The 19,158-nt window shown below is 43.9% G+C and overlaps 1 protein-coding gene across 1 annotated transcript in view; it reads right to left on the bottom strand.

The window, feature by feature from the left end:
* LOC126278493 (phospholipase B1, membrane-associated-like) overlaps positions 1-19,158 on the bottom strand; it is a 135,803-nt gene that overhangs the window by 46,489 nt on the left and 70,156 nt on the right. The window contains exons 3-4 of the mRNA XM_049978656.1: positions 15,025-15,238; positions 1,961-2,187 (exon numbers count right to left, since the gene is read on the bottom strand). Of these exons, the coding sequence (XP_049834613.1) occupies positions 1,961-2,187; positions 15,025-15,238 (441 nt within the window). The remainder of the gene's footprint in view (positions 1-1,960; positions 2,188-15,024; positions 15,239-19,158) is intronic.

Here is a 19,158-nt window from a genome sequence, read left to right as displayed (position 1 = left end):
TCAGAAAATTTGTATTTGGATTCTCAGTTATAAACGACAAAAATGTGTGTTTCATTGCTTTTTGGACATTCATCCTGTAATAGTGTGAAACAGGAAATGCTACTTTTACAAAATCATCCCTTTATAGTCAGGTGTTTTTAAAGCTAAATCTAGTAAAATTGGTATTTGACTTCTACAAAAATATGTGTTACGGGATGGAAGTTTCTAGAAAAATATCACTACAAGTGCGCAGGATGAACGAAGACCTCCGACTCCAGTTACCAGAATCGCTTTATGGTCAGAAATATAATCGGAAAAGATCTTGCTTCTATGACCTTAATTAGTGTGAAAGTTTAAAAGATATTGCCATTTGTGAACAACAGAACACTTCGATTAAAGAAAATAAAAATAAAAGTCGGTGCAGAACATACAGTCTACGTCATCTATAAGAAATAAGTTTTCCGCATCGACACTACCATATAAAAATTTCTTGGATTTATTTACATTTAGTTCTGGGTAAAATCTCAAGCTTTCGACCCTTATCACAATCAACTTCGTCAGGAGTAACCGCTCCTGACGAATACGATGGTGGTAGTCGCCTAAAGCTTGATGTTTTACCTAGGTTTGGTACAGGATATCATGTAACTTTCCAAGTACACTACTGACCATTAAAATTGCTACACCACTAAGATGACATGCTACAGAAGCGAAGTTGCTGTGATATGCAAATGATTAGCTTTTCAGAGCATTCACACAATGTTGGCGCCGGTGGTGACATCTACAACGTGCTGACATGAGGAAAGTTTCCAACCGATTTCTCATACACAAACAGCAGTTGACCAGCGTTGCCTGGTGAAACGTTGTTGTGATGCCTCATGTAAGGGGGAGAAATGCGTACCGTCACGTTTCCGACTTTGATAAAGGTCGGATTGTAGCCTATCGCGATTGCGGTTTATCGTATCGCGACATTGCTGCTCGTGTTGGTCGAGATCCAATGACTGTTAGCGGAATATTGAATCGATGTGTTTAGGAGGGTAATTCGGAACACCATGCTGGATCCCAATGGCTTCGTATCGCTAGCAGTCGAGATGACAGGCGTCTTATCCGCATGGCTGTAGCTCCAGTGCAGCCACGTCTGGATCCCTGAGTCAAGAGATGGGGACGTTTGCAAGACAACAACCATCTGCACGACAACGTTTGCAGCAGCATGGACTATCAGCTTGGAGACCATGGCTGGGGTTACCCGTGACGGTGCATCACAGACAGGAGTGCCTTCGATCATAATGGTATGGGATGCCATTGGTTACACGTCTCGGTCACCTCTTGTTTGCATTGACGGCACTTTGGACGTTACATTTCAGATGTGTTACGACCCGTGGCACTACCCTTCATTTGCTCCCTGCGAAACCCTACATTTCAGCACTATAATGCACGATCGCATGTTGCAGGTCCTGTACGGGCCTTTCTGGATACAGAAAATGTTCGACTGCTGCTCTCGTCAGCACTTTCCCCAGATCTCTCACCAATTGAAAACGTCTGGTCAATTGTGGCCGAGCAACTGGCTCGTCACAATATGCCAGTCACTACTCTTGATGAACTGTGGTATCGTGTTGAAACTGCATGGGCAGGTGTACCTGTACACGCCATCCAAGCTCTGTTTGACTCAATGCCCAGGCGTATTATGGCCGTTATTACGGCCAGAGATGGTTGTTCTGGGTACTGATTTCTGAAAGTCTATGCACCCAAATTGCGTGACAATGTAATCACATGTCATTTGTAGTATAATATTTGTCCAATGAATCCCCATTATCATCTGCATTTCTTCTTGGTGTAGCGATTCTAATGGCCAGTAGTGTATTTGTGGAGTGAAATGAAGGGGTACGTTCGTGACACACAGACCACGTTTAATGTATCGTAATAAAACTGATCGACTTGTGCAGTCTCCGACGCTTGCGGAGTGGGCCAGTGCCAGTGTACGCGCCTTCCAGTGCTTGTCGAAGTCGACGGCAGGGTGCGCGCGCATGCGCCGGACGAGCAGCCTGGCCTGGAAGGGCACGTCGCGGCTCATGGCGCCCGCCTCGGCCACGTTGAACTGCGACGCCTTCTGGTGCGAGAGCGCGTCGTGCAGCGAGAAGCCCACCAGCCGTGGGTTGAACTCCTTCAGGATGTTGGGCAGCGTCAGGAAGCGGCGCCAGCTGCCCTCGCCTCCTGCAACATCCCCGTTTTGCTCTAGAACCCTATTTGCTCAACTACAATGGTGTGAAAAACTGAAGGATTAAAGTGATTTTCTCATGATGTCTAACTGTCAAGTAACGTAGCTCAATGAACGTGGACAATACATACAAATATCTGCAACAGTATAGTAACTGAAAGACACAGTAATTACATAGAAACCAGCGTGCTTTATGATAGCCCCATGTAGACTACAAGAGTCGGGACGTTGTGACCACCACGGAGGGAAATACATGATCTGAAATGAGAAGCCGACCGTGAAGGGAAGGCCACGCGGTTCTAGGCGCTGCAGTCCGGAACCGCGCGACTGCTACGGTCGCAGGTTCGAATCCTGCCTCGGGCATGGATGTGTGTGATGTCCTTAGGTTAGTTAGGTTTAAGTAGTTGTTAGTTCTAGGGGACTGATGACCCCACATATTAAGATCCATAGTGCTCAGAGCCATTTGAACCATTTTGCAATGAGCATCTATGCTGGCCACAAAGATGGTAACGATTTCTTGTACTAGTGCTTTCCGTTCCTCCGCCAGCACGGCCGATAGGTTCTGGACGGTCGTTGGTACATGTCGACGTGCTGCAGTGCATCTTTAACAATGCATCCCATACTTGCAGAATGGTATTGAAATCGGCCAGCAGGCAGGCCGGTCCATTCGCCCAATACCCTCCCGTCCAGAGAGCTCCTTCACTGTTGGGTGCCATCGCATATGCTTATCAATAGAAATGAAGGCAGCGCCGAATGCATCCCTAATAAAACGCATTTGGGGAAGGAACAAATTATCATAATAACGTTGACCCGTAACTGTACAGGATTCTAGTATTCGGAGATCAGAACACCCATGCTACATTATACACAACTTAGCACCTGGACCACTAAGCGATCATGTTCCTGGGTGCATTATACGCTCTCACCATTCGCCATGTGTCGACACGTCCAGAATTTCTACCCAGACTGAATCTGCTCTAATCTGAGAAATGCACATGGTCTCACTCTTTGTTGGTCCGGCTTCTGTACCCTGGCAACATAGCAGTGTCGCCGATGTGCAGGCTCATGAACAGACCACACCGCACTGGTCGTCAGACAAGCGCACACCTCAATGTAATCGCTGTGCTACTGTAGAACTTGAGATTGCGTCCCTTGCAGATCTGTTAAATGTGGTTGCAGCTACACCCATTTGGTGTGGGACCTTTTTTTTTTTGGTCGTCAGTCTACTGACTGGTTTGATGGAGCCCGCCACGAATTCCTTTCCAGTGTTAACCTCTTCATCTCAGAGTAGCACTTGCAACCTACGTCCTCAATTATTTGCTTGAAATATTCCAATCTCTGTCTTCCTCTACAGTTTTTGCCCTCTACAGCTCCCTCTATTACCATGGAAGTCATTCCCTCATGTCTTAGCAGATGTCCTATCATCCTGTCCCTTCTCCTTATCCGTGTTTTCCACATATTCCTTTCCTCTCCGATTCTGCGTAGAACTTCCTCATTCTTTACCGTATCAGTCCACCTAATTTTCAACATTCGTCTATAGTACCACATCTCAAATGCTTCGATTCTCTTCTGTTCCGGTTTTCCCACAGGCCATGTTTCACTACCACACAATGCAGTACTCCAGACGTACATCCTCAGAAATTTCTTCCTCAAATTAAGGCCGGTATTTGATATTAGTAGACTTCTCTTGGCCAGAAATGCCTTTTTTGCCATAGCGAGTCTGCTTTTGATGTCCTCCTTGCTCCGTCCGTCATTGGTTATTTAACTGCCTAGGTAGCAGAATTCCTTAACTTCATCGACTTCGTGACCATCAATCCTGATGTTAAGTTTCTCACTGTTCTCATTTCTACTACTTCTCATTACCTTCGTCTTTCTTCGATTTACTCTCAATACATACTCTTTACTCATTACACTGTTCATTACGTTCAGCAGATCATTTAATTCTTCTTCACTTTCACTCAGGATAGCAATGTCATCAGCGTATCGTATCATTGATATCTTTTCACCTTGCATTTTAATTCCACTCCTGAACCTTTCTTTTATTTCCATCATTGCTTCCTCGATGTACAGATTGAAGAGTAGGGGCGAAAGGCTACAGCCTTGTCTTACACCCTTCTTAATACGAGCACTTCGTTCTTGATCGGCCACTCTTATTATTCCCTCTTGGTTGTTGTACATATTGTATATGACCCGTCTCTCCCTATAGCTTACCCCTACTTTTTTCAGAATCTTGAACAGCTTGCAGCATTTTATATATTGTCGAACGCTTTTTCCAGGTCGACAAATTATTAGCCGTAACGTCAGAATTGCCTCTCTCGTGCTTATACTTTTCCTAAAGCCAAACTGATCGTCACCTAGCGCATTCTCAATTTTCTTTTCCATTCTTCTGTATATTATTCTTGTAAGCAGCTTCGATGCATGAGCTGTTAAGCTGACTGTGCGATAATTCTCGCACTTGTCAGCTCTTGCCGTCTTCGGAATTGTGTGGATGATGCTTTTCCGAAAGTCAGATGGTATGTCGCCAGACTCATATATTCTACACACCAACGTGAATAGTCGTTTTGTTGCCACTTCCCCTTCTTACTGTTGTACAATGTACCGATCATCTGTAGCTGTACTTGATCATTGTCGACGACCTCCTCTCCTTTGGATAGTTCGCCATGCACGTCTAACAATGTTATGGGCAGTACCATACTCAAGGACTTCAGTCCTCACACTTCGACCTTCCAGTTTACCTTCTAGTCTTCCCATTGGGAAGTCACCCAAATGTTGTATGTGTGCCATGTTCTTGAGCACAACCACCGCAGAGCACTGTGGCTGCTCGCTGGTTGAAAAACACTGTTTCTTCCCGTTCCTTCTACTGCCTCATGTTGGGACCACCACTTTGGGCTCTATAGTCATACTGGCCTCTCGCCATGTGACGTCCACCTTTCATGGCATGACTGGACGATGTGTGGCAATAACTTCCGCATTTTCATTTATTACCATCGACATTATATATCTCGTCTTTAATTTTCGCAGTGCAAAGTACATTTGTACTCTGAGAAGCAATTCAGTGTTTTGCTCTTCTTGTTCTTTGTGACTTATTCAGGCTGTGTTCACAGAACCCTGGAGACAAACCATAGGGTAGGAACGTCTGTTCATGATGATTATGATGACGATAATGATGACCACGTTGGAAGAGGAACACTCAACAGTACGAGCATCAGTGCTGTTACAGAGTGTCAGCATGCTATTCTCGTGGGGAGGATGAGGAAGGCTTTATCCAAGGGCGGAGTTCCTTATAATGCATTAAAGTCAACCTATCAATTATAAAAATCCACCTCCATGATACACTAAACAATGTCACTTAAAATCGATTAATAAAAATGCTTAAGTGCCAGGGCAAGTTATCCATTCAGGGTACGCTCACCTCGCCTTCCCAGCAGCTTAGAAATGTGGTACAGCAGTTAACAAAATTTTAAAATCTCTGGTACACTTGCGTCAGCGTCAGTGGAGGCGGAGGGATGATATCCAGCCAAACCGCTAGCAATTCTACTACGTCAGCCAAACTATGTTGAAGCAAAAGTGGACCCCTACAATCTTCACAGAGTGGTAGACACTCCTGCCAGTGAAGCAAACTGTGCGTCAATGGACAATGTCCTGTTTGCAGGCTGGTGGGCACCACTTTCTTCCATCTGTTTGGTTGTCATGAAGTCAACCATTCCTGTGTGGTCTCATGAGTGAACACTGCATACTACGTGTGCGCTCACTATGAAACAGAAACAGAGAAACCTGGAGAGGCACCCCACCTTCTGGAAGACACGCTAGATAGCTTTGTTATAAACCAGAGAGATTTCAGCACACAATAAACATAAAACTAGAAAAAGTTTCATTGTTTGCAGATGACAAGCTCTAGAATGTATGGTAGATACGAAACTACTGGCATATACAACCAAAAGCTTCGTGTGAGGTGTAAGTGCAGATATCTGCTGGTGACTGAGGATAGTGTACTGAACAACATTAGATCAGGATTTACGTCAGTTACAGACTAATAATTATAGCTACTGCAATTATGTTTTTGGGTCGGTAAGTACCTTCAAGTATATGTGGCAAAAGCAAACCATTAAGGGTTATTTTCCCCTGGGCAGTAGGTGGGATGCTGAAGTTTGGATGTGAACCCCACATGGTTAGTCTATACTGACACGTGCAGTCCACTTACTGGTGCAATTACGACCATGCAGAAGCCATCAAGTCGTAAAGTTTGTGACGTATCTGTGTGAAGACTGTTTGACACAGGGAAACAAGAACCAGTGCACTGATGTGTGCAGTTATTAAGGTACCACACGTAAAAATACCTGCACGTATCGGTATCTGTAACATCCTGTATAATGTCTCGGCCCAATGATATATTTCTCAACTGTATACCAAATACAAGCTAATGTAAAATTTGACACCTATTAACCACTTCTTCGGATGTAAATACTTTTGAGATAAAAATTAATATACTCTACACAAGTGGTTAACACATAACAGCAATTTTTCAGAAAGAAAATAAACAAAATTCTCGTTGACGATCACACATAATTTTCTGAAATATGTATGGCTTATAACAAAACTACGAAACAGTATTTCACATAAAGTAAAAGTCTAAAGTTTCGTTTCATGGTTGTTAAGTAACATGAAGTCCATGAACATCAGCAGATGGTCTCCAAGCAGCCGAACGTAACCATTTACAATCAATGATCGGTTCAGTTGGACCAGAGGACCCAGTCCATTCCACGTAAACACAGCCCCCACCATTATAGAGCCACCACAAGCTTCCACAGTGTCACGTTGACGCCCTGGGTTCATGGCTTCGTGAGATCTGCGCCAAACTGCAACACTACCATCAGCTGTTACAAACTTATATCTGGGCTCAGGAGACCTGGACACGGTTTTACCATCGTCTTCTGTCCAACTGACATGGTCATGTGCCGAGGAGAGGCACTGCAGGTGATGTCGTGCTGTAAGCAAAGGCACTCACGTCGGTCGTCTGCTGCCGTAACTCATTAACGCCAACTTTCTCCCCGCTGTCCTAACGGATACTACCTCTCACACTGACTTCTGTGGTTATTTCATGTAATGTTGCCTGTTTATTAGCACTGACAACTGTACCAAAACGCCGCTGCTGTTGGTCGTTAAGTGAAGACCGTCGGCCACTGCCTTATCTGTGGTGAGTGGTAATGTGTGAACCTTGATATTCATAGCACACCTTTGTCACTGTCTACCTTGGAATCTCGAGTTCCGTAACGATTTCGAACTGGAATGTCCCATGCATCTAGCTCCTACAACCATTCCGCTTTCAAAGTCTTTTAATCCCTGCTGTGCGGCAATAATCACATTGGAAACTTTCACATGAATCAGCTGAGTACAAATGACAGCTCTGCCAATGCACTCCCATCAGTATATGTTCATATCGCTATCACATCATTTTTGTCACGTCAGTGTACAATGTCGTACGTGAAAAATAGAGGAAGGAGGAGCTCGCGAAAGAATGGAAGAACTGCACAAACAGAACAATAAAAGGAAAAATATTAGTTATATAGGTATTTCTCTACTAATTGTACCATACAAAGTGTTTTCATTAATAATTCTTGAAGAGCTGAAGCGTTTTGCTAAAGGTATTGTTGGAGAGGTCCAGGTAGGTTTTCAGTCAACAAGATCAGCCGTAGAACAAATTTTTACCTCATTTGTAGATTTCTCAAAGGCAAATGATAAATTACATGAATGAATTAAGTAAAACATCCTGAAGCTGCTTGGCATACCTAGGAAGTTAGTTAGTCTGATGAGCGAGTGTACAGCAGAGACAAAAGCCAAGGTGATATGCCGGAGGAAGCTATCTACGGAATTCAATATTGGAAGTGGTATGAGATAACGTGGTTCCATTTCAGCATTGCTTTTTAGTATGGCCCTGGAGAGTGTAATTCGGGAAATGGAAAGTGGAGCCAAGGGGTGAAACTGAATGGAAGAACACAGCTATTGGGATATGCTGACGACATTAGAGCCATAGCGGAGTCAGAGGAAGACACTGCAGAAACCGTAGAGGACTTAGCACAGAATGCTAGTAAGACGGAACTGAAGATTAATATGGAGAAGACTGAAATGTTAAATTATCCAGAGAGGTCCCTAATAAAGTCACATTACAGACTATAATATGAAATACAACGAGAGTGAACGTTTTTAAATACCTTGGAATCTTTTGAATACATTACGGGAACAGCAGTGATCAATGTCTCATAAATATTTACTATTAAAAACATGCTTGATCACGATTTATTTCTCAAGGTGACCGGTTTAGACCACTACTGTGGTCATCTTCAGACCTACAAGTTGTATACAAAGCTCTAATTAGAGGGCTACATACATTAAAGAAAATACATAAAGTTATAAAGCTATAAAACGTTGAATTACCATTGAGTAGGAACCTCTTTTTGTTGGAGAATCACTACTGGAGAAACCAGTGCACGTCTTACTATATATAATGGAGGCTCCACTCACTTCTGACTGCATGGTGTCATTACTAACCAATGAGTTATAAGTCGAATTACAATTTAAAATTTCTTAGTTAAAAGAACAGTGTCAGGAATTAAAAATAAATACACACTAAACTTAGCTTATTAAACAGCTATTGTCAATTAAGAAGCGTAAAAATATTTAAATATGTAGGAAAATGAACTTCTGTTTGGCAGTACATGGGTTGCCCTCTCAAGGCCTGTCAGTGAACCATTTGGAACCACTGGTTGCCATTGTGAAGTTGGACGCCGTTGCAAAGATGAGGCAGCAGGCTTTTTTCACTGAAACTGTTGTAAAGTCGATAGTCGCACTAGGGGTTGCCATGGTGAGGACAAACGCCAGTGCAAAGATGTGGCAGCAGGCGTCTTTCCAACGAAGTTGTTGCGAAGTGGAATGGCGAAGACTGCCGCGTCAGACGATGTATTATTGAGCAGCAACATGTCTTTATACCTCTGAGAGTTTCATGTAGTGCCTCTTTCCAGGAAATCCACAAAAATCACACCGTTTCTGTCCCAAAAGAGGTAACCACGTGGTTGAAGGTGAAGGCGGCCGAATTTTACGACGAAGGAATTTCCAATCTCGTCCATCGCTACGATAAGTGCTTTAATTTAAATGGCAACTATATAGAAAAGTAGTATTTAAGTGTGGCTTTCATCTGCATATAATAAAAAAATTGTCCAATACTTTATTTATTTTTAATTCCAAAACGTAATGTACTTTGTGGATAGCCCTCGTATAATGGTAAGACAGATACACCATTTCCCGAAGCAGATGAGGACTTGGATTATAATTTGTTAGTGATGACATTCACCAATCGCTGATAGAATGGAAGCAATGGCAGATAGACTGGAAATTAAGCAGGTAGGGCCTGGGTAAGTTGCTATAACCATACCTGTCTGAGTTTCAATAAAATGATTCAAACGGCTCTAAGCGCTATGGGACTTAACATCTGAGGTAATCAGTCCCCTAGACTTAGAGCTACATAGACCTTACTTAAAATAAGGACATCACACAAATCCATGCCCGAGGCAGGGTTCGAACCTGCGACCGTAGCAGCAGCGCGGTTCCAGACTGAAATACCTGGAACTGACCGCCCACAGCGGCCGGCTGTCTGAGTTTCGAAAGGAACTTTAGGTAATGACGGAAGCAGATGAAAGATTGCCATAAGGAGATGAATGGTCAGCTTTGGGGATTCTTGTTCAATCTGTACGTATCAGTAAGTAAGATCTCAGCAAAATTTGATTAAAAATGAAAATTCTACGATAAAGATAAGGAATACAATGTACGAGGTTTAGCGATGACACTGTAACTTTGGTACTTCGAAGATCAGATGAACAGAGTGGATAGTCCTTAGAACAAACATTATGTGATGAACAGCAACAAAAGTAAATTTAAGATATGGTAATCTATTCATATAGTATAAGGAGGTGGTGAGGAAACTATAATAGAAAATGAGCAGTAGATGAGGTTTGCTGTTTGGGCGGCGAAAAAACAACACACAGTAGCCAAAATAAAGAGGATAAAATGCAAGTTGACAGTAGAATGAAAATAATTTCCAAAAAGAAAAAAAAACCAGAAGTATGAAGTAAATACGCAGGCTTACGTGGTCGGAGACAAGTCTCATTGAATTTTTTCTTGGTGTCCGGCTATGTTATTTTATAAAATGCTAAAATAACCGACGTTTCACCCTTGTTGTTGCCACCTTCCTCAGGGCAAAGACCAATTAACTGAGAAATGGTTGCTTCATTATATCAAGGAGTACACTGAAGCAACCATTCCCCAGGCGATATACTGAAGGAGGCAGCTGAGCCTTGGCGGCTTGTCATACCGCATCGATATCGATATGCTCCTATCTTTGGGTCTAAGATACCTTCCAGAGAGCACAGCTCCCTCTGTCGTAGCCTGGAGTGCCGGCTTGCTGAGCCCGCAAGAGCAGTCTGACAATTAGCATGATGAGGGAAGTATCAGAGGAGCAACAAAGGGGAAAGGAGGCCTTTTTTTCGCCACTCACCTATCTCTGTATTGAGGTTTACTGGGAGGGATATGCGGGGGTCTTGTTCAGCTGTGTTTGGCTTGCAGTGCCGAGGTACCTCAGGAGGTGATTACTAAAAACCCGCCGAACTGCTCCGGTTCTCTTTATTGGTACTGTGGCCAGTATCTCCATGGAATTTGCAGGCTGAATTGTATGAGTAAAAATTTGTGTGTTAAAAAGGTCTGTTAAATGTATTCAATGGTAAGAACAGTGTGATTTATGTTTGATTTGAACATTGTGAATAAATGCTATGTTCAATTTGTAATTGCTGTTTGGCACAACATTAATCGTATATCTGGACTTGACTTTATGAAACGTCCCCTTAGAACAATTATACAAGACTGTGCTTAAACTGACACACAATATTTTTAGCGCAACGCAATCTGACTTTCAAAAATCCCTACAAAAGAGTGGCCCTGACTAACATTAACCTGTACCTTTCACAAATCACTTACCTCACAAAAATCTTCGTTACTCGAACTACCGCAATACAGCGAGCGCCACTACTGCCAGCTAACTAAAAGATTCAAACTACGGAAGTCACTAACTACTGATAAGCACAGTTAGCAAATGAAAGATTTTAATAGAGAACAAACAATGTATTTACCTTTATAGTCATAATATATATATCAGTTCATGACACCAATTCTTACAAATTTCAAAAGTCCTCCATCTCTCTCCCCACGTCCACCACTGCTGGCGGCTCACCTCCAACTGCGCAACGCTACGCGCTGTTCACATCCAGCTGCCGCTGCCCAACACTACAATGGCAGACAACAATGCACACCAGCCACAGACTGCACACAGTACAGTCAGCGATTTTCATACAGAGCGCTACGTGGCGTTACCAATAAGAAAACCTAAACAGCCTACTTACAACTTCACTGTGTCTTATTCATTGAATCTAATGTACTATTTATTTAGCTTCAGGTCGTGTATATCGAGTGTTGCTTTAATTTAAATGGATTAAATGGAAATTTTAGTTTGTTTTAGGACACATTGTCCATCATGTGCTTGTCTGGACACCTCCAGGAGTCGTAGAATCTGAGGCAATTGGCTCGCAGTTTGTTCTAGCAGGGTTTGGTATGACTATTGAATTCCGAAATATCCTTAAGCCAATTGCAAGTGGTGTCTTCAGTTTTCCGCTAACTTCTTAGAAGACTGTTAAATTTCGAGTATCGCTGAGTAAGAAATTGCGTTAACAACTGAGAGCGTAATCATTATTTATTATAAGCTTGGCTGTGACTTGAGCTTGCACTTGCTGAAATTTATTTCGCTGCAGGGACTTTGTTTAAGGCGGCATGTGCTCTAGCATCGTAGCTGTTTACCGATCCTCACCAGACCCACTCATTCTGGGTCCAGTCGGCTTACACAGACGCCTATTTATGCGATTCTGTGCACAAACCTCGGGCAGCGAAAGCTTGCACTGTCCGTCTTCTGCAGTGCTATTTCTTACAAGCGCAGCCGTGGCGTATAATGCTTCTGTTTAAAGTTAAGTTGACATTTTGCAGCAATTCTGAGTCATTCCATTTGTTAATTAAAAGAAGCTCTCTTTATATAACCTTTTAAGTTACATTAACATTGTACTAGGGTATCAGATCCAACGGTCTTAATTATGTAATGTAAATTTTAATTATTTGAATATTGTCGAGGAACCTTGTAAGCCTTGCCATCATGTATATTTTACGAAGTTTTAAACCTTTTGTTCTCCTTCTTTGGTCACTTTGTATTTTAGAAAAATAATTTTTTGGTAGTGGCCTGTGATGTTAACATCTAACGTAAATGTTAACTATTAAGAATTTTCTGAAAGTGCTTTCTTTCAGCGTTGACTTGAGCGTCACAGGATGCAACAGGGGGACTCTATTCCGTCGTGTTATGAGAAATGTGAACTGCAAATGCTCATAAGAAATGCTTTGGACCTCCAAGAAGTACTGCCTCTGCTTCTGATATATCAACTTCCCATGCTTCTAGAGCAGGAATACCTGAACGTATTTGGCGAGTAACTAATTTTGCAAGCTCTATTTAATGAGGACGGGTAGTACGGCTTCTCAAATCGCATACTCATCTGACATGTCACGAATCGAACAAGTGCCCAACGAGTCTGTCAGTCAGTGTTGCGCGGGGAAGACTCGCGTATAAACAGCTGTCCGGGCAGATACCAAAGAGCGCCTCTAATCAATACCACAACATTTAGATTAGGACTGTTGGTATTTTAAAAAAATATCAAAACCTGATGTATCGATATTTTAAAAATGTCGTTGTGGGCTCTCGATATAACGGAGAAGAGGTTTCGATGTAACGACGGAAAAAACTTAGGCGTACCTCTCTATATAAATATCGGCTGCACATTGTAAACATCGTCTAGGATTTACAGTTCTATGTTTAAGTACTGATATATTATTAAATATTCTGTACGTCAGCAAGCTAGCAGCCTGCCTACCACTCTTTGAGCAAGAACTGAAAGGAAAACGATGCACGTTCACGCTTGGCGATAACCACTTTGGTAACAATGGATCTGCATGTAAGTGGCACAATAAAATGTGTCTCATAGGTCCGTCGTTCGGATTCGTCACATATGGATTTGTTCGGAACACTTCACGTCGGCTTCCCTGTTTTTCCATTTCTGCCAATGCCAGGGAATTAGGGGACTGCGAGGAGGAACTAAAAACTGCCGTTTCTATCGAAGCGCCAGTTTAGTCAGCATTTCCCCCACACGTCTCTGTCCTAAGTAAAGATCAATCATGTCATTTACATTTTTGTTCCTCATTTTCATCAGCTGTTTTTGAAGAATGCCGATGTTCAATTGGTTCTAATGGCTCTGAGCACTATGGGACTTAACATCTGAGGTCATCAGTAGAACTACTTAAACGTAACTAACCTAACGACGTCACACAAATCCATGGCCGAGGCAGGATACAAACCTGCGACCGCAGCCGTCGCTCGGTTCCAGACTGTAGGGCCTAGAACCGCTCGGCCACACCGGCCGGCAATGCCGATGTGAAGAAATAGCTTACTAGTTGCGTTAAGGTTGTTTTTTAACGCAGCTAGTGAGCTAATTCTTCACGTTGGAAATCTTGTTATTCCATTCACCCCCCTCCCTCCCCTCCGCCGGCCGCTGTGGCCAAGCAGTTCTAGGCGCTTCACTCCGGAACCGCGCTGCTGCTACTGTAGCAGGTTCCAATCCTGCCTCGGGCATGGATGTGTGTGATGTCCTTCGATCAGCTAGGTTTAAGTAGTTATACGTCTAGGGGACTTATGACCTCAGATGTTCAGTCCCATAGTGCTTAGAGCCATTTGTACCATGTTGAACACCCCCCCCCCCACCCCTCTCTTACCCAAAGCGCAAACAGAGTTCTTCTGTGGCACATATACTTTAGTAAGACTTCTTCACACGGTGAAAGTAAAATTATGTTCTACTACAATTTCAAAAGTAAAACTTCAAATATTTACCGAATATTGTAAAAAATGTAATACGAAATAAAAACATCGGCACTCGGTATTGACCTTTTGATATGGATGTATGATGTGTAGGCGGAGAAAAGTTTCGTCTATATATATCGATACATTTTGGAAGAAACACCGACACATCGACAAATCGATAATTTGTCAACAGCCCTAATTCAGTTGCGATTGTTGCAGCTCGTTAAAGCTTCAGTCCATATTGAATTTTCGAAGTCAAATATCATGCATAGTTGTGTAACAAATGGTTCAAATAGCTCTGAGCACTATGGGACTTACCTGCTGAGGTCATCAGTCACGTAGAACTACCTAAACCTAACTAACCTAAAGACATCACACACATCCGTGCCCAAGGAAAGATTCGAACCTGCGACCGTAGCGGCCGCGCGGTTCCAGACCGTAGTGCCTAGAACGGCTCGGCTACCCCGGCCGGCAATTGTGTAACTCTAGTCACTTGTGTATTTTCATGCACCTAACTGCATTCTCATTTACCGTTCTTGGTCTTGCAATTTCCACACCTAACGAAGTTGTGAACCCAACTCACTACTGCAAGAACTGGGCCGGCCGGTGTGGCCGAGCGGTTCCAGGCGCTTCAGTCTGGAACCGTGAGGCCGCTACGGACGCAGGTTCGAATCCTGCCTCGGGCATGGATATGTGTGATGTCCTTAGGCTAGTTAGGTTTAAGTAGTTCTAAATTCTAGGGGACTGATGACCTCAGATGTTGAGTCCCATAGTGCTCAGAGCCATTTGAACCATTTTTTATTTTTATTTATTTATTTATTTATTTTTGCAAGAACTGATGCGTTACCTATGGTCCAGGAGAGTCCTTTGTTCTCCACAGCTACTTGCAACAGGTTGGAGGCGGCGTTGCCGTTGCCGGCGGTGAGGCTGTCGCCCAGTGCGGCGACGACGTCGATGTCTCCGGGCCGCAGGCGGTGCACAGAGTCCGGGGGCGAGGGCGAGCGTCCGAGGCGGGTGTCGCACGGGAAGGGCCGGTCCGAGGGGACGTCCGGCTGCAGCCCCTGCGCATTCAGTGCTACGCTGTCAGGTGGCAGTCGCTTACAGGTCTTGAAGACCCCGCAGAAACAACATTCATGTTTGTACTCTGAGCTGACGAAGGATACTTCTGTCTGAGTTTGGCCCTTCAGTAGCTAACCTACCACGCAGGTTGTAACATTTATGACTAATTGGCCATTGCAAAAGACGTAATGTGGCTCAAGGTGGCTTAAACCCAACTGGGTAATACATATTGCGTGGTGCTGCGTCGTGATCAGGCGCTGGGTGTGTGGGTGATCACGTGAAACGACTGGACATGCGTGACTGATCTCATAAAAGAACAGGGAAAAAACGTGTGACTTCTGAAATTTTCCAGGCGTCTTTCTTCTTCTAATAATTTCCGCAGCCGGATTCCATCAACACTCTGCCACGATATTTCGGCCCAGAGACGTCCGGCCATCATCAGATGAGTACACAACTACTGAAGAGGCCAGTTTTTTTTATTTATTGTGATTTTAATACCCGTACAAAAAAGGTAGGCTGGCAGCAGCACAATACGCCGCTCTTCAGCCCAAGATATTACAATGGTAAAACAGAGACGACACATGAGTTGGAACAAAACGGCAGGGAAAAAACACGAACGTAAGAAACATGAAGTCGTTCACACTCGATGACAATCCACACTACAAACTGTTGACACGACGCACAAGCACTGATGACGTGAACTCTGGAGCATGATGGTGAACACGGAACACAAAACACGACGGCACACACGAGACACAGATGGCGATGATCTCTTGCCCGCGAATGTCCACATAACGTTTGCGAGTCCGGGGACCTGCCAAGAGGAGAAGAAGGGTGGGGGGGGGGGGGGGGAGAGGGGACAACAAAGATGCCAATGGCACAGCAGATGGGAGGAGGAGTAGAGGGATGGGGGAGAGGAAGCCTGGGGAAGGAGTGGGGAGAAAGGGAGGAGGAAGGGAAGGGGGAGAGAAGGAGAGAAGGGAGGGAGGTTGCCCAAAGGAACAACACAGGAAGAGGGAGGGAGGATCAAAGTTGGTAGGAGGGGTATATGGAGGGAAGGAGGGCATCATCAGGGAGGTGGAGCTGGCGGAAGCCACCTTGGGCGAAGGTAAGGAGGGTGGAGAGATGGAGAGCAGGTGGTACAGGCGCAACAGTGGGCGGTGGTGGGAGAGGATGGGGGAGACAAGCGGGTGAGGAAGATCGAGTTTATGGGAGGTGTAGAGGATCCATATCCTTTCAAGGAAAAGGAGGATGTGGGGGAACGGAATGAGGTCGTACAGGATCCGCATGGGGGAGGGGAGACAGATGCAATAGGCGAGGCAGAGAGCATGGCGTTCAAGGATGTGAAGGGATCTGTAAAAGGTAGGGGGTGCGGAGATCCTGGCAGGATGGGTGTAACAGAGGATAGGGCGGATGAGGAATTTATAGGTATCGAGTATTGTGGAGGGGTCCAGACCCCACGTACAGCCGGAAAGGAGCTTGAGGAGACGGAGTCGGGAGCGTGCCTTGGCTTGGATTGTTCAGAGATGGGGGGGGGGGGGGGTCGTGACAACGGCTTTCAGCTGGATAAAAATTGGAATCCTGCTATTAAAATTATACAATCACAGCGGAATCGACGGCGTCATTCGATACTCAATGACTAGATGATCTTTTACTTTCATCACCGAGGGCAGCACGTACAACTTTGGTATGCCACGCATGTCAACACCTGACACATTGCGCTGTAGGGTGCCAGTACATTTCGCATGGGCGATATTCGGCATAAATACCGCGACTGCACCTGGGCTCTTCAGTACAAGTGTGCCCACCTGATGATGGCCGGACGTCTCTGGGCCGAAATATCGTGTCAGAGTGTCGACAGGATCCGGCTGCATACCCGGAAATTATTAGAAAAAGGGAAAAACGTATTGGTTATTTCTCCAAAAGAAGTGTTACTTTTTCTGGGCTCTGTTTGCTGAATGGAGAAAAGATACTCCACAGCAGTTGACATCAGATTCATGGCGTTACTTCAAAGCTGAGTTTTCCTGTTGAGTCCTGGCAGTTTGTCGCTGCGACAAGTATCTAGTGCAACAGCGGACTTTCAATTCAAATTTATCTTTTCATTGCGACTGTGACAAAATCATGTGGTCTACATTTGTCCAGGGTATCGCATTATTATGACCTCCCGTAAAAACATTCAGCAGACGTAGAGAATCCTTGAGCCTCATTACAGTCACTACTGGTGTAACCAACGGACCCATGACACATGCGAAATATTCTGCGAGAGGCACTCAGCTGTTACAAAAATCATTATGAGTGGACAAAACTTTTGCGATCTTTGCCAGAAGTGTACACCTACATTCAACTCCCACGTGTACCGTTAGGCGGTAGCAACCAGTCCACATAGCCACGTCAACAAATCAGTTTCGAGATTAGATCTTGCTAGGGTAAGTACACAGTCCACGAGGCTCTTACATCTGCTGCGAAGTAGTAATCTGACACAGAGTACCCTATGCACTGGGATGACATTACTTCATTCGAAAACTGATATGGCACTTATCGTCTTACTCATATATTTTTGTACTAATGACAAATATATTTCTTATTTCCAGGTTTCTATAGTAATAAATCGTAAATTTAATACTATCCACTTCTCGAATCAAATTAAATGATCGTGTCGCATTGATGGCCGAGAGGCCACACATGAGGAAATTCGGCCGCCCGGTAGCAAATATTTTCAGTAGATGCCACATTCGGCAACTTGCGTTTAGAAATTTACGATCCGGCTGGGAACCGACCCCGGGCCGCTGCAAGGGCCGGCCGCGGTGGTCGAGCGGTTCTAGGCGCTTCAGTCCGGAACCACGAGGCTGCTACGGTCTCAGGTTCGAATCCTGCCTCAGGCATGGATGTGTGTGATGTCCTTAGGTTAGTTACGTTTAATTATTTCTAAGTTCTAGGCGACTGATGACCTCAGAAGTTAAGTCGCATAGTGCTCAGAGCCATTTGAACCATTTGAACCACTGCAAGGTATCCAGACGCACTGATCACTCAGCTAAGGGAGCGGACACTTCTTAGATACGAGGTAGCGTTGTTATACTTTATCACAAACAAATATTAATATTCAACCACTTCAGTAGCACTTGAACAAATCAACTACTCGTTTCAAGAGACATGGCTCCATCACGTTGTTGATACTCCCTCTATGGTGTCCATCAAATAAAGTAAAATAATTGCTAACAACACAAAATTCAACAAAAGGACTCGCGAAGTGGAAGATTTTATGTAAGACGAGGATCCATATTCCAATGAATTTTTTATTATTATTTTATGTGATGAATTCCACAAACTGAGTGTCAGCATCCTATTGAAGAGAACATTGTCTCTTAAAACACATGAATTGTATCAAATGTTATTAAATTGGTTCAATGTAAATGTCAAGTACTTAGGATGCAGTGTATCATATGAAACTGATTTTCAACGTAAAATTTGGAAATTTAGCATAATGAATGATACCATTAGACGCACTTTGTAAAGTAAGGAAAGGAACACCACTGAAACCTGTCAGTCCCAGCTGTAACGTATAGAATGGAAACGTCGTTAACGCAGAGAACCTGGAGAATGAAACTGAAATATCTCAGACGTGTAGCAGAGTACACAGGATAGAAAGAGAAATAATGTCGTTAAATGAAAAACTGAATATAGAAGAAAACGGAAATATTGCATCACCATTAGAATATCTGACGACAAACTACCTCAAAAACTATAAAAATGCGAATTTTGAGGACGGACAACCACAGGGAGACCGAAAGCAGATGGAAGAACTTGGAATAGTTTGAATTATTAGATGCCACAGGCAAAACCTAATGGAGAAGATTCGTGTATTGTGGACACCATTTTTACATTTATAAGGCGTAGTGCACTACCAGAATGGTGCCCAAAATAA

Source organism: Schistocerca gregaria, chromosome 1, assembly GCF_023897955.1.
Source record: "Schistocerca gregaria isolate iqSchGreg1 chromosome 1, iqSchGreg1.2, whole genome shotgun sequence".
Taxonomy (NCBI): domain Eukaryota; kingdom Metazoa; phylum Arthropoda; class Insecta; order Orthoptera; family Acrididae; genus Schistocerca; species Schistocerca gregaria.
This window is presented reverse-complemented; position numbering and strand designations above follow the sequence as displayed.